Source organism: Salvelinus alpinus, chromosome 38 (assembly GCF_045679555.1).
Source record: "Salvelinus alpinus chromosome 38, SLU_Salpinus.1, whole genome shotgun sequence".
Classification (NCBI taxonomy): Eukaryota; Metazoa; Chordata; class Actinopteri; order Salmoniformes; family Salmonidae; genus Salvelinus; species Salvelinus alpinus.
Genome location: NC_092123.1, coordinates 4,807,348 through 4,822,313, shown reverse-complemented (window position 1 = coordinate 4,822,313; position 14,966 = coordinate 4,807,348). Strand labels below are relative to the sequence as shown.

Sequence of the window (14,966 nt, the reverse complement as noted above, 5' to 3'; positions counted from 1 at the left end):
GTTGTTACTAGTCAGTGCAACATGCAAAGTGCCATACAGACACATTTCATTTCACTGCTTTCCTGTTTATATACAGCCTCCCTCTTCATGCCCTTACAGGAGGGCTACTTAGCGAGGGCTTGCCATCTCTTTTGCCTGAAGCATTACGGATGGGAAACCATTTTGGGGTAGGCTTTGTAAGTACCTTGAGAGCGTTGGGTGCCTCTGTGGTACTCTGACGGGGTTGGATCCGACTCTGCGTTTAGCTCTGTGGGTGTGATGCGGCTCTCGTTTGAAGGACAAATGTAGAATGCGGGCTCTCCTACATGAAGTGTATCTGAAGAAGTTATTGCCATGGGCTGTGTAATGTTCATCTTATCATCTTAGGAAAAGAACTGCGGGTAAAGCATGAGTCAACACAGCCCAGTCTAGTGTATCTATCTGCATGGGTTATCATGGTTCATTGGAGGGTAGCATCACTCACTGTCCCACCTACTCAGCTAAAAAAAAGAACCCTGATTGAAGAACCCAGTTTGTAATGGATACACATGGAAACAGTAATAGCCTGGAGAAAACAAACAGTAATCAGATCACTGGCTCACCTGAACACATTAAAACAAGTGAGAAATGTGAACGTCATTGAATACCCAGTCAAATGTTCACATCATAGGTACAATAGCATTTTATATATTTGTGAAATCATTTTGTTCAAGCAGGACTCCCACTGAGAGGAAGAAGAATACCTGGTATTCCAGTGTGTCTTGTCTATGCCTACAAGGACAAATGAAACAAATCTTCTTGAAAGTTGCATGCATCATTTCACACAGCATCATGACACTCTACACTTTGGTTCCAGAACACCAAATGCATGAAGCATATCAAGATTTTGCTCAGCAGTATTATGTCCTTGCAGTGTTCCAAGCAGACCTGGGTTCAAATACTATTTTGAATCTTTCAAATCCTTGTTAAGCCTGTCTGGATTGCCAGATGGGCGGGGTTTGTTATTTTGCATCTATTCTATTGGTTCCATTACACAGAGGAAACTCAATCAAGCCCAGATAATATATTTGAAATTACTTCAAATAGTATTTGAACCCTGGTATGGTTTCAGTAAGCTCACCTGATTTGTTTCAAATGAGGAGAGCTGTTTAACTACACCATTTGTACTGATCAGCATGATGTAAGCAGCTGAGTCAGCTTGTTAGCCAAGGCTAAATGGCTGCCATGAGCACTAAACTTGGTCAGACATCACTGGTCTCAGTTGTAAGGAAGTCAGCATTCAGTAGCCTCAGGGGTGAGAGTGGTATATCTATTAAACTGTAAAAGCAACGTATGTGGGTGGATCTTGGAGCCGTCTAAGACAAGCAGACCCAGCTCTGCTGACGACCTGCCTGTGACCCACAGGTCATAGGGCCTCTGGGCAGAGCACTCTGTTGTAATGAGGGCTATGACATGTCTCACTATGTATCTGGATAACTGTGCACTCATCTAATCCATATTGTATTTCTTACATAAAAGGGCAGCTATGAAGGCATCCTGGAGATGTTGATCAGTGAAGGTATTCAGCTGTTGCATGTTTGCATGAGTGCCCTCCTCAGTTGGTCCCAAACTCCCAGCGGAGTGAGTTAGTCTCAGGTGCCTATAAGATCCCGAGGGTTCTGACCACCAATCCCCTCTCTCTCTAGATGATTTATATACACACAGTTCTCTTATAATCAGGTGAGACAAAACTGGCCTGGAATAAAAACCTGCTCACACTGTAGCTGTATGGGACAGGGTTGGTCACCCCTGTTGCATGTAGTCAATGTTTTACATACATTTTCAGACAAGGACACCTTTACTAATTGGTGTGATTATGGTGACTACCTGTGGTCATGTATGAATACTGCAATTTAAAGTAACAATCAATTCCTTTCAAACTCACACACTTGTTGCGGTCATGAAGCTATTGATTTACTTTTGATATGTGGCAACTATCCAACAGTTCCAAATGTAGCAGAAACTGGAAATGTTGCTCTTATATTTGTTGTGTTGTTTGCAAATGTTCTCTTCTCTATTTGGTCTGATTGGATAGCTATAATCTACTGCTCAGTTACTCCCATTGTGTTTGTAGTACCCATGAGCCTAGATAGACCATATCTTGCACAGCCTGCATTGGATATAATTTACAACTGTTTTAGTCGAATTAAAGACAGAAACAGCCGTGCAATTGAAAACTCTCCCTCCTTCTCTCTCTCCCTTTCTCATTTAATGGCCAAACACATATTTCACTAACAAGCACTTCCAGGGAAATAAAATAAAAGGAAATTAGAAGTTGATTGTCCTCTGGGTTTGTTTTGGATCTCTCACTCCATGGTGGTAGGAGCCAAAGGGGCCTAATGTATTCTCTATGAAATCAGGGCCTCATACATTCCTAATATCACCAATGTTTTCTAACAAGGTCTCTCCTTACCAACGCTTACAGCAGGGATCATCAACTAGATTAAGCCGCGGGCCGATTTATTCTTGACTGGATGGATGGTGGGAATAGTTTGGAACAATCAATTGAAGATGATTTCCTGGTGCTTTTAGTCTTATGTCTAACAATGAAAATTGTACCTTAAAAAAATACGTGTTTTGGCTCAGAAAAGTTGGGGTGCCAAATAAAACCATTCGGTCCACGGCCGCCATTTGGGGAGCCCTGGTTTACAGTTACAGCAGCCAATCCAATGAGTCCTGATAGACTATAAACCAAGAGTACTACCAAGTAGGCCTTACCTGTCCAAGTGCAAAGTCCCACAACCCAAAATGGGGAAATAGCTCTTTTGCCGACATCTACGGTGGGATTATTGCGAACAGTGTGTGCGTGTAGGCTTCTGACCGTCCGTCTCTGCTTCTCTGAATAACTATTGCGTTTTTGCACCACCTAGTGGTCAAATGTTTTATTTCCCCCGGTAGAGTAGAATGCCCAATTCCAATTCGACCACTAGCACCTATTTCCTAGCCTATACACTGTCTTGTCTACAGTCAAATCTGATGAGATTGGATAGGTATTAAGAATAAGATGATATTTTATATTTTCACCTTATTGTTTAGATTCATCCAATATCTTTCAGATATTCAGGGATGAGGTAAGTGTAGTGGATAGGAGTAGATTTGGAATTCGGAGGCATTGCGTCACAAGTCAAAGAGCCCTATGTGTTTCCACTCACTCGACGTTTCCTATCAAAAGTAGTTTTGCTTCAGTTGAAGCGTAAATGGACGGTTTATTGTACGCCCCGGCGTGTATATTTAATCTACTTCACCTGAATGCTGACCATTAAAAAGTAAAATCAAGTTACGAAATAGCTAAATACACGATTGTTGACTTTTCGCTTGCTGGCTAGCTCCGCCAGCTGAGTCTAACGTCAAGATGGACCAGGCAGCGAGCCGATACCAAGTGGTGAGCAAAAACAATCGACATTGCCATCTGTTTGCGAACTCCAACTAATATAAACAACCTATTTACAACATTACTTGGTGTCAACCTAGACTATACATGTTTAAATTGACGGCTTGTATAATCAAACGGATGTTCCTCGTGCCTATCACTTCCGCATTATTCAGCAGCAGATCAACAATACAATAGCTAACCTAGCTAAACGTTAGCTAGCAAGTTCCAATTCAATTTGAGTCGTTAATCATCCACATGACAGCACTTTAGCACTTGTTAACTCAGTTTGTATTGGTTTTCTGAACGGATAAGTAACTTGGCTAGCTAGCAAACGTTAGTTCACTGTATGTCAGCAAGTGCCAGGTAAGTTAACTCAGGCTAGACTTCAATTATATGTAGCCATTTGTGGCAACACTACCTTACTCAAGTATAGTTAGAGCCCCCAAAACACGTACATAATACAAACAATGTTCCATGACATCTCTGTAGTGCTCAATAATTGGCTTTCCATGAGAACAATATACACCCCCACAAAGAAGATGCCATTCCTAGTTACATAATAATGGTCAGAAAAACAAGGCGGTTAGGTTATTGTTCAATCCAGTTTGCCTAGGTAGTTATTAGCTATTTCAGCAGTGGTGGGGAGGCGGTTTGAGGTCGCGCTCTTGGCCGCAGACATGTTGCTGTTTTAATTCAAATTTCTTGCAATTCTACACAATTTACCATGGGGTGGATAGAATATTTTACAGTTTTAAAGCTAATTTCCTGCACTTCTATACATTTTGCCATGGGGCTGATAGAAAATGTGCAGTTTAAAAGTACATTTTCTGCAATTCACACATTTTGGCATGGTTTATGCCGTGTTCTTGTGCTGTCTGAGTGACTCAAACATAACATGCCATGACATTTGTTTTATCTGTATTCCCCCAGTTTAGTTTTCATTTTGGTGGTTGTTAGTTCTCAAAGATGGTCTACACTGAAAATGTTTTAACATCCCCAAAATTATTTTCACAAAAAAAATAAAAAACGAAATATAAAAGATAGAAATTACAAAAAATAAATATGTACTATATATACTGAACAAAAATTTAAACGCAACATGTCAAGTGTTTCATGAGCTGAAATGAAAGATCCCAGAAATGTTCCATATGCACAAATTTGTTTACATCCCGGTTAGTGAGCATTTCTCCTTTGCCAAGATAATCCATCCACCTGACAGGTTTTGCATATCAAGAAGCGGATTAAACAGCATGAACACTACACAGGTGCACCTTGTGCTGGGGACAATGAAAGGGCACTCTAAAATGTGCAGTTTTGTCACACAACACAATGCCACAGATGTCTCAAGTTTTGAAAGTGTGCAATTGGCATGCTGACTGCAAGAATGTCCACCAGAGAATTTAATGTTAATTTCTCTACCAAAAGCCACCACCAACGTTGTTTTAGAGAATTTGGCAGTGCGTCCAACCGGCATCACAACCGCAGACCACGTGTATGGTTTCGTGTGGGTGAGCGGTTTGCTGATTTCAACGTTGTGAACAGAGTGCCCCATGGTAGTGGTGGGGTTATGGTATGGGCAGACATAAGCTACAGACAATGAACACAATTGCATTTTATCAGCAGCAATTTGAATGCACAAAAAATACAGTGACAAGATCCTGAGGCCCGTTGTGAGGTCAGTTTTTATTAAAGGTATCTGTGACCAACAGATGCATATCTGTATTCCCAGTCATGTGAAATCCATAGATTAGGGCCTAATTTATTTAAAATTACTGATTTCCTCCATATGAACTGTAACTCAGTAAAATCAGTGAAGTTGTTGCATGTTATGTTTGATCTTTTTGTTCAGTATATATTATAAAAAATACAAAATTGGAGTGGAGGTTGTCATTTAGAAGTGGCGGCCCACCGCTTCTAAATTAATATAGAGGAAACACTGGGGTTCTAGAGTAGGATGGGTAATGGATAGGGGAACAGTGTTCATCCTACCTTTCTACTTGGCGATACTTCCATAATTATCGATTTGGTAGGCACCGGTGTCTTATAAACACCATTTCCCAGTTTCAGGTGGAACTCTGATAACGAGGAAATATTCAGAAAGATATTGAATTCACTTTTTGTGCCAATTGAAAAATGACTCTTACATGTGTGTAAATATTTGTTTGGGTGTGACGCTCTGTCATCTAATTCACTTGGCCTCTAGCACCAGCTTTAGCTATGCTGCTGGAGGTTTGCTATTGCTCCGATGTCTAGTTGTCAATGTGAATGCCGTGTATCCAAGGCTAGGGTCACTTCTGGTTTAGTCCTGTATCGGCCCATCACTCTCGAAAGCAGACATTTTTTACTTTCATAGTCGTTATCATGCCAATGTGTATTTAGGTTATCAATAATTACTTCCACAGACTGATTTGATATGGGATAAGTTAATTAGGCAGTTGTTGTAAGCCTTTTGAATAATGTTGCCTACTGGCCTTAAAAGTCCAAATGCCCACTGCTGCACTATGCTGGAATGCTTGCTAATGTTAGACATACCATGGTATGTATGCCTTACCTTTTTTGCTTTTCGAAGTGCAAAACTTTTTCAGCCACAGCCATGCTATTTTGATCCTGCCTCTGCACTTTCCTCAGTCGCTAGGCAACTGTGGATTTGCCTCTGTGTCATCTCTTTCAGGTTTTGAGGGTAACCTGTATTTAGATGCGTCATATAGGCTGTTTTATAATGTAAACTCCCCAATCATCCTTGTTATTTGTGTACACTCATTCTGAACAGGTCTTTAAACATGTAGGCCTAACCTAACTATTTGGACTTATATCCAACACGAGATGTATCAGATGAATATAGGACATACTGAGATAACCTCAGGAGTTCGTGTTTAGGCCTTGGTGTGCCGATGGTGAAATAACTCCAATTATGCAGTTGTTTAGCTCTTGCATAACTGGTGTCCTTGACACCGGATAGCATCGCACTCACTCATTCTCCTGGCTTTGCACATTGACCCGCAGTGCATAGAGTGCTGCTGGACATGATGCCAAACTTCATCTACAGCTAAGCCACAAGTTAAACGCTGGTCTGTTGACCTAAGCAAACGCCACAGCCTCAAGTGAGCTGCAAGACTAAAGCAACATTTGGCACTGCTGCCACACTGATCAAGGCCTAGGCTATGCATCCGCTTAAGCTACGTCATTTGTCATTGGCCAGATATAAGGCTGTGCTCTCTTCTCTATAACATTACTGTCACCCTTCTGTTTCCCATGACCATGTTGTCTTCTTCCAACTGGATGCTATGCTGGCAATTAGCCTAGATCACATGTTTTGGATGTCTTCAGCGCCCTTAGCACTGGAATCAAATTTTGCCTACTTAGTTTATTACAAAACACCAGATGATCTTTCAGTGTTGGGCCATGACCATATCTCTCCAAGCGTCTCAGTTTACAGGCTTCCCTCTCCTTCCTCACCTTTGACATTCTGTGTCGTGAACTTGTGACGTGGGTTTTATGGAAGTGACACTTAACTCCTTCTCTCTACCCCCCCGCCCCCCCTTCTTTCTCAGTTTGAGAATGATGAAGACGACTCCTGTGAGCCCTCCACCAGCGCCCAGCAGCCGTGCACCTCGGCCCAGGCCAACTCGTCCTCCCAGGCCTGCCCAGTCCCAGTAGCCATGGAGCGGGACGCAGAGGCTCCACCTCCCCCGTATGCCAGCATCGCCCTGGGAGCCACCGCTGCCATGCCAGGTACAGAACCAAAGACTCCATATACTGTCTGTCTGGCTCTTTTATCCCCGTTCTACACCTCAGTTTAGCTTATGTCTTTGCTTCTGCCTTTTTCTGTGTCTCACTTTGTCTTTCTGCCCCTTTCTCCATCTCATTCTCTCGCAGCGTCTGTAGCTATCATGTAGTTCTTTCAAACACGTTGGAACCAGCCAGTTGCCCTAAGTATAGGCCGATAGTTCACACTCCTGGAATTAAGCCGATGTGATTTCCTTATTTGATTGAATTGATTCCGAACTCCATCTTCACCTTGTGAACAGTGTTCATTTGCCCTGTTGTAGTCTAATTGGCCATGTCTCTTCCCTGTGGTCCCCCAGTAGAGAGCAGTTGTTACCCAAGTGATTTCCCCGTGCCGCCCCCCTACAGCGTGGCCACCTCGCTTCCCACCTACGATGAGGCAGAGAAAGCCAAAGCTGAAGCCATGGTACTCTCTTCTGTGGAGGTGATACCAGGGGTAGGACACACACACACACACATGTTTTTGAGTATGGGATGTTTACCCATGAAAACAGGATTATTCTGCAAGAAAAACTTTAATGCAGCAATTAACTACACAGTGTAACAACATATTTCAAGACCAAAATAGCTTTGATAGCTATATTGTCCAAGTCATAGCTACAACAGTATTTACAGTATGTTAGCTCTATTTTATGTAGTTCTAGTACAAATGCCCATTGAGATTTATTTCTGCTTTCTCACCAACTCTAAAAGAGAAGGAAATGTCGACACACAACAGTACTATACCGCCCAGCTCCTTATTCATTGGGATGACTGAGCTATTGCAACGTTTCTGCAGAAGAGATGGATGAGTTGTTTTCTGTCCTATGTCTCTTAAACAGGAGGATGACTTCCCTCCAAGGGATGACTTCAGCGATGTCGACCAGCTGAGGGTGGGGAATGACGGCATTTTCATGCTGGCCTTTTTCAGTGAGTGGATCTGTTGTTGGTGTACAAAACCCCCCGATTTTTCAGTGAGTTGACAAGCCCAAATAGCCTCTTTCACTGAGCGGACTGGCCCATTTCAGTCTGAGCAGGGGAACATAACAAAAGTTTGCTTGGATGAAAATGTGAGTAAGCAGTTGAAGGTGTTTTCTATGGATTCACCACAAGGTGGCAACAGTCACTCATTGAAGACAACATGATCTCTTCCTCCAATAGGAATGGAGGTGGGAAAGGTCAAAGTAAGTCAGCTTAGCGATTCTCTGGCTGCATTCATTTGGCCTCAGAATGTGTCTTTAAGTGTGTATAGAAGGACATCCAATTTGTGATATACTGAACAGTGTCTCACTCAACAGAAATGTTAGTCAACTTTGAGAGTGGTGTCTGTTTGTCTGTCGGTCTGTGCTTGTAACTGCATGCTTTCTTCTGTCTCCAAACAGTGGCCTTCCTGTTCAATTGGATTGGGTTTTGCCTGTCATTCTGCCTGACCAACACCATCGCTGGCCGATACGGGGCCATCTGCGGCTTTGGCCTCTCTCTCATCAAGTGGATTCTCATCGTCAGAGTAAGTGCTGTATTGGGTTAAAGGGCCCTAATCAATGTATCTAAAACAACGGACAGAGTTGATTTCAATATGGGACAGGACATACAGTCCACAACTTTAAAAGCAGCCCATACAAAGTGTCTACTTCAAACATCAATGTTACAAATGGTTTACTTTAAATGAACAAGCTGGCTAGCAGTATCCTGCTTAATCCAGACAATTCTGTGCTCGTAATTGCGGCAGGTAGCCTAGGGGTAAAGAGCGTTGGGCCAGTAACCAAAAGGTCGTTGGTTCAAATCCCCAAGCCGACTAGGAGAAACATCTGCCAGTGTGCCTTTGAGCAAGGCACTTAACCCTAATTGCTCTTGTAAATCGCTCTGGATAAGAGCGTCTGCTAAATTACAAAAAATTTTAAATAAAAAACTTAAAAGCTTCACTTAGCTACTAGCATGTTAATGAGTTGAATGTTACAAAATACATTTCAAGTATGTCCAGTATATTACTGCATATCCAAAGCATGGCTTGTGCAGTAGGAAGCAGATGCTTGTTAGCCCTAGATGTGAGGAGGACGCCCTTAAGAGCAGGAACCCAGTGTGATCTCTGTGCTCCGGGCATCAATCAAAGCCCTGTACAATTTCCACATGAAGAAGCAACACACTGGTGGGCATAGAGTTATTAACCCCGGGCTTTCATCATTGATCTGGTGCACACAGCTACTCCCACTAGATGTTGTGCAATACTAGGCTATACAGGAGTTTAGGCCTTTATCTGAGCAGTGCCAAATTTAAGGCCTGGTTTCCTGGTGTCTGGGACTAGGCTTCTTTTTTTTTGTCCTGGAAACTGGCCCATAGTCTCAATTAGGACACCCAACATTTGAGGAATTGAGGCTTGAGGAGGCCTAATCCTAGCGCATGTAAATTTCTGCCATGGTGATTCTGATCATCTGTATGTGTTTATAGTAACTGATTGTCATTCAAAAGTATTCTCATGATGGTAGCACATGTTGAATTTCCATTTCCTGTAATTTCTACTTTCCCACAGTTCTCTGACTACTTTACTGGATACTTCAATGGGCAGTACTGGCTCTGGTGGATTTTCCTGGTCCTCGGTAAGTTTACTGATCTGTATCGCAAATGCTGCATTCTTCAACTAGCCAATTGCTGAGGAATTAAGTTGTACTAATATATCCACCTAGAATGTTGTACAACAATGCCATCTGGTGGCTGAAATGATGTACTACTAATCTTCCCACAGTAAAGTGAATTCCTTGACCTTGGATGAATAGTGGTGTTTTTTACTAATGATTTCGAATCCCTTCCTCAGGTCTCCTGCTTTTCTTCAGAGGGTTCGTGAACTACCTCAAAGTGCGCAACATGTCTGAAAGCATGGCTGCCTCGCACAGAACACGCTTCTTCTTCCTGTACTGAGGTAAAACATATATATTTCAATTGAACCTTTTATTTAACTAGGCAAGTCAGTTAAGAACAAATTCTTATTTACAATGACGGCCTACCCCGGACAAACCCGGACGACACCAATTGTGCGCTGCCCTATGGGACTCCCAATCACGGCCGGATGTGAACCAGGTACTGCAGTGACGCCTCTTGCGCTGAGATGCAGTGTCTTAGATCACTGCGCCACTCGGGAGCCCAACTACTAATGAAGACCTTAGTACGGTCACCGCATACTAACCTGTATAGTAGATATTATCCTTGAGACTTGACATTCATATAAAGACATGCATATAAATGAAGTTATTGTTTATGAAATAATACTATATATTGTTGTTACCAATTTGTCTTTCTGTAAATGGCATGTTGTAACATCTGCTACCCGTAGTCTGCGAATTCTACAACAGTTTTCCCACTTCCTTTGCTCCAGGTTGTCGCTCCAAACATTCCTCCTTAATGTGAAATTCCCTGAGGATTTGCGACCCTCTTCTCAAATGACCAGGACAACAAAAAAAACACAGTGAAAAGACGTGAGGAAGAAAAGAACCAGTGCGTCATTACAGCTGCGAAAGTCTGGCGTCTTTCATTAAAAGCAAAAACAGCTGACTCGTCTCTTTTTCAGAAAGTCCGTACAATACAGATTAACCTAGCTAAATATACCCTGTGTGTTTCTGATATTTTCACCGGCTTTGTTTGGCTCTTTAGATTTCAATTGCCTTCCTGATCTAACCTCTGTAATGGTCCCATCCTGCTTAATATCCCAAGTCTTGAACAGTGAATACACCTTAACAGGGGGCAGTATAGTGCAGTGTAGTACCTGGGTCTACCTGTTGTGGACGTTTGTGGAAAAGCACACACAAGAAGATGGAAGAAAACAGTATGCAGCCAAGAGGTCTTATGCAATTTTCCTTACCTGAACTGGATATCTGCTCCCAATGAGGAGGATGATGATGATGATGATGATGATGATGATGAAACGGTTAGTCATTTTAAAAAACACTTTTAGAGCTCTATCGGAGTATCAATATTACAATTTGAATTTTATCCCTTGATTTTAATCCCCGTATTTAATTGTCTTTGGTATAAAAACATGTTATTTGATGAAACTCATGACTTTTATTGTGAAATGATTGAACTGTATCACAGCTTATGCCAATTTATATGTGCAACCTCTTTCTCCATCAGTGAATTGCTTACTTGTCATAGTGCGTGTACTGATCTCTTTGTCAGTCCAATTTTGAACTGGAATTTGTGTTTATCCCAAAAAAGGATATCTGCCTTTTGCACTTTTATTTTTTTTTTCAAAAATTACATTTTCATTAAGTTGATTATTGCAATTAGCCTGAACTGTGACATTTTAAAGTATTGTTGCCTTTCTTTAATGCTTGAATGATGCCTTTGTCATTTTGTTTCTGTTACACAGAAGCCTCATCAGCAATATCGGAAAAACCCAACTTAAATGCACGATTATTCTGGCCGAGTTGGTTATAATAGTATTCAGCTAAAGCAACGTTATTAATATTCTATATGTATGTTTGTAGAACAACCAAACTGTTTTTGTCAGAAATGATTCTTGGAACATCTCTGGTACGCCGAGATGATGATGATGCGTGCTTGTTAACGCTTTAACCTGAAGTCTTGCAAAATGCCAATAAAGTTCCAAATGCACCCTGTGACTGCCTCATGTCAGAATTAATTTGATGTTGAATAGCCTCTTATTTAGGGCTGTGTCTGAAAACGCTACTAGCCGTTAAATCCTTGCTTCCGTCCTTGTTTCCTCAATTGCTCTCAAACCGCATTGGAGGACAGGATACAAGGTACCTCCCTCCCACCTCTTCCTCCATTGGTCTTTGAGAGGAATTGAGAAACAGCCCATGACTGATTCTCTCTAAACCCTCAGAGGTTATAGTTTGGTTGTTGGTTTCGTTAGATGGCGTACATTTACCTCACTCTGGCATTTGTCCAACCAAATATGTTTTTATCGAAATGACAAAGTATAAACCTCTTCCTGAAAAGCTCATTGTTTGCCATACAGAGGCCTGCTTCTACTGAATGCATGTGGGTTTTATTAGTTCTTTCTTTGGCTGTCCCCAATCCAGCCTCTTTATAAACTGTTAATGAGTGACCCATTTACAGAACTCCCTTCCGGTTGGCAAATGTTCTCTTTTATGAGGCACTTTTTTTTCTTCTCCCTTTTTATCAGGCCGGGATAGCTTAGGCCCTACTTCTCACAACCTCAATACTCACCCACCTCCTCCCTCCCTCCCTTTAACTAGAGCGATTTGGAAGAGAGGCCAGGGCACAAAGTAAACTATGTCACACGCACAGGCCCAGGGGGAACAGTGCTGACAATCGCTGTCGGCAGCATATCTGAGGTCTCGTTCCCCGCTTCCCGGCCCGTTGTGGACGCTACCGGGGCTTTAAGTCAACACTCTCCTCACTCTCTGAAGGGTGATCAAGCTGAGCTCTTAGAATCAGTTGACTCAAAGATGACAACTCCCTCCAGGGGACAGGAGAGAGCGAGAGGGGAACTGAGTTGAAACTAAATAGTAGACAGTAATAGGGTTGCTGTGTGTGCTTCCTGATGACTTTGGAAGTCGGTGTGTATAGGTGTAAATAATAGTGTGTGGTGTGGATACATAATGTGTACTAGTGAGTTTCATACATTCTATGTTGCTGATTTCTATGGTTGTGCCTGCATACATGAGGATTTGTGTGTGCGTGCCTCTGTGAATGTGTCTCTGTGATAGTGTGCATGTATTAGCACACGCGCAACAAGCATGTTGACAAGAAACGGCGGCATATGTAATCTCAGCAGCACAAGGCTGCTACAGCTTTCAAGTGGGCACAGAACATTGTGGAGGGTGTGGAGGGAAGAGTGGCTTGGTTCACCTGTTGGTTTGGCAGATACACTCTTGTCTCTTTACATCAGAGTAAAGTAACCACAAATAGAGCCTTGGGCTCTCTGCTGTGTGTGGAGGGTTTTGGAAGGATTTCCTAAATGCATGCCTGCCTGTCTTCAGTCAAAGCGGGCTATGGTTCTTTGTTATTGTCATACAGGCATGCTAGAATCCTCATGCGTACTGACTACTTCAAATTGGGATGTTGCATTTCACTGTGTACACATTTTAGCTAATTAGCACAAGATCAGGAAATATTCCATCTCACTGAATAAACTGACGTCAAGTGATGCTCATAAAGAATTGCACTTTTTGTGGCCGTTATCAAGCACATTTCCAACTGCAATCAAATCCAAAGGACTTACGTATTGTATGTCTGTGTGCGTTCGTACGTGTGTGTGCGTGCGTATGTATAGGAATCCAGGCAGGTCTAAACCTACATAGGAACTCTTGGTCATTTCACACATCTGTGGGCTTTGGAAAACCCACCACAGCCTGACCCTATGGTCATCTCTATACCTAAAGAGGAATTCTACACCTGACTGCGGAAACCAGTTCAAAACCAGCCTTTCCGACACTGCATGCCAAACTATCAATACCTCTGAGGTGTCATGGTACAGTTTTAGGTGCAGGGTTAGTCAGAACGGGCCTAAATATTCAACAACTTCTATTTGGATGAGAAGAATTTCAGGGGAGTGGAAGATGTAGGTTGATGAGTTAAGGATAAGCACATTATGGCTGAGGTTCGTATAAAAGTTTTATAGGGATGATTTCAAAACGCTATTCCCATAACAGCTGATCCAGGGTTGTTTAAGTTGCGAACCTCATGTTTAGGGGTTTCCCTGAGGTATTGGAGGGCTGATGCTAGACCAGTCGTTAATGGCAGATTTATAACCATAGCCAATATAAAGACTCATCGAGGGGAAGCCAGGCCTCAGGTCTGCTGTGGGGACTGGTGGTGTGGCATTGGAGCTGGCAGGGAGTTTCTTGCGCTCACTTCCCAAGCGCTCTCCACTTTGACAAGGTTAATCTGCTCTGACGATGAGCAGTTGTGCTCGGCTCCTCTTAGATTCCTTCCCATAGCCGTAACATGAACTCCTCCAGCGCGATAGGGAACCTGGAGAAGAAAGTAGAGGAGTGTGAGTGTTTCACGTTACTTCCTTGTGATGTGATCAAGGGATGCATCCTGTCAATGAGTTTAGGTGAAGTGTGTGTGTAGGTTTGCATCAAGGGAAAGGAATATGGAACAAATAAATACCTTCTATGTGAGGACCGACATGGACTTAGTCCCAACAGATTTGTCTTGAAATGGGAAACATTTTAATCTGCATCAAATCATTTTTTCTACATAATTGTCAATGGAGTCAAATCAATCAATTTAAGAGGAACATAGCCTACAGTATAATCTGCAAATAAGCACCTATTCCTGTATTCTGAATTTAAACATCTAATCATAAAAAATACAATAGGTTTCTTGCGTAATAAAACATACAATACATGTTAAACTGATTATTTTTTTTTAAACACAGATATTATTTGTCACGTCTAGCCCCACATATAAGAGTTGTTCTGGCAGAGCTCCATCAGGAACAGGTTCTTCATGAAGTGAATCAAACCAGCTGTTGCTGAGCCGTCGCCGTGGCAACTGCCACACAATATTTGTATTAGGATGTGCGAGAGACATACGATACAGACAGTTCTGCTCGCGCCGGCCCTAGAGTACACAGCGTTACATACAGCTGTTACGCACAAGAAAAACAGTGCCAGTTTTCTGTGCTTTCGATGACGAGCTTGTTTCAGTCAGTTGCATTGGGTCATCTCGAGGATGGGTTCACGAAACAATCAAAGAGATGTTTCCAATTCCGGAACCCCAATATAACTGTTCCTTTTCTCTTGTTTGTGTTCGACATCATTTACCTCCTGTCTGTTGAGCCATCCATCCAGCAGCAGAGCGAGATATCAGCTCAACGTCT

General features: G+C 42.3%; 1 protein-coding gene across 3 annotated transcripts; it reads left to right on the top strand.

The window, feature by feature from the left end:
* Positions 1-2,806: 2,806 nt before the first annotated feature.
* LOC139566412 (NEDD4 family-interacting protein 2-like) lies at positions 2,807-11,766 on the top strand. Of its 3 annotated transcripts, none has more exons than XM_071387565.1 (8): positions 2,807-3,400; positions 6,943-7,123; positions 7,477-7,613; positions 7,999-8,086; positions 8,539-8,663; positions 9,684-9,750; positions 9,966-10,070; positions 10,524-11,766. In XM_071387565.1, exons 1-7 carry the CDS (start codon positions 3,371-3,373, stop codon positions 10,067-10,069), a joined length of 732 nt encoding a protein of 243 aa, XP_071243666.1. In that variant the 5' UTR covers positions 2,807-3,370; the 3' UTR covers position 10,070; positions 10,524-11,766. The 3 variants fall into 3 exon arrangements, with proteins under 3 accessions (XP_071243666.1, XP_071243667.1, XP_071243668.1); XM_071387566.1 differs by having other exon boundaries at positions 3,131-3,400; positions 7,480-7,613; XM_071387567.1 differs by having other exon boundaries at positions 3,131-3,400; positions 7,477-7,601.
* The last annotated feature ends 3,200 nt before the right edge of the window (positions 11,767-14,966 follow it).

What these genes read in the sequence shown, in the direction of transcription:
- LOC139566412 (XM_071387565.1), top strand. Translation starts at nt 3,371, where the DNA reads ATGGACCAGGCAGCGAGCCGATACCAAGTG. An exon ending in AGCCACCGCTGCCATGCCAG is followed by an intron (nt 7,124 to 7,476) that starts GTACAGAACCAA and finishes GTGGTCCCCCAG; the next exon opens with TAGAGAGCAGTTGTTACCCA. An exon ending in CTGTGGAGGTGATACCAGGG is followed by an intron (nt 7,614 to 7,998) that starts GTAGGACACACA and finishes TCTCTTAAACAG; the next exon opens with GAGGATGACTTCCCTCCAAG.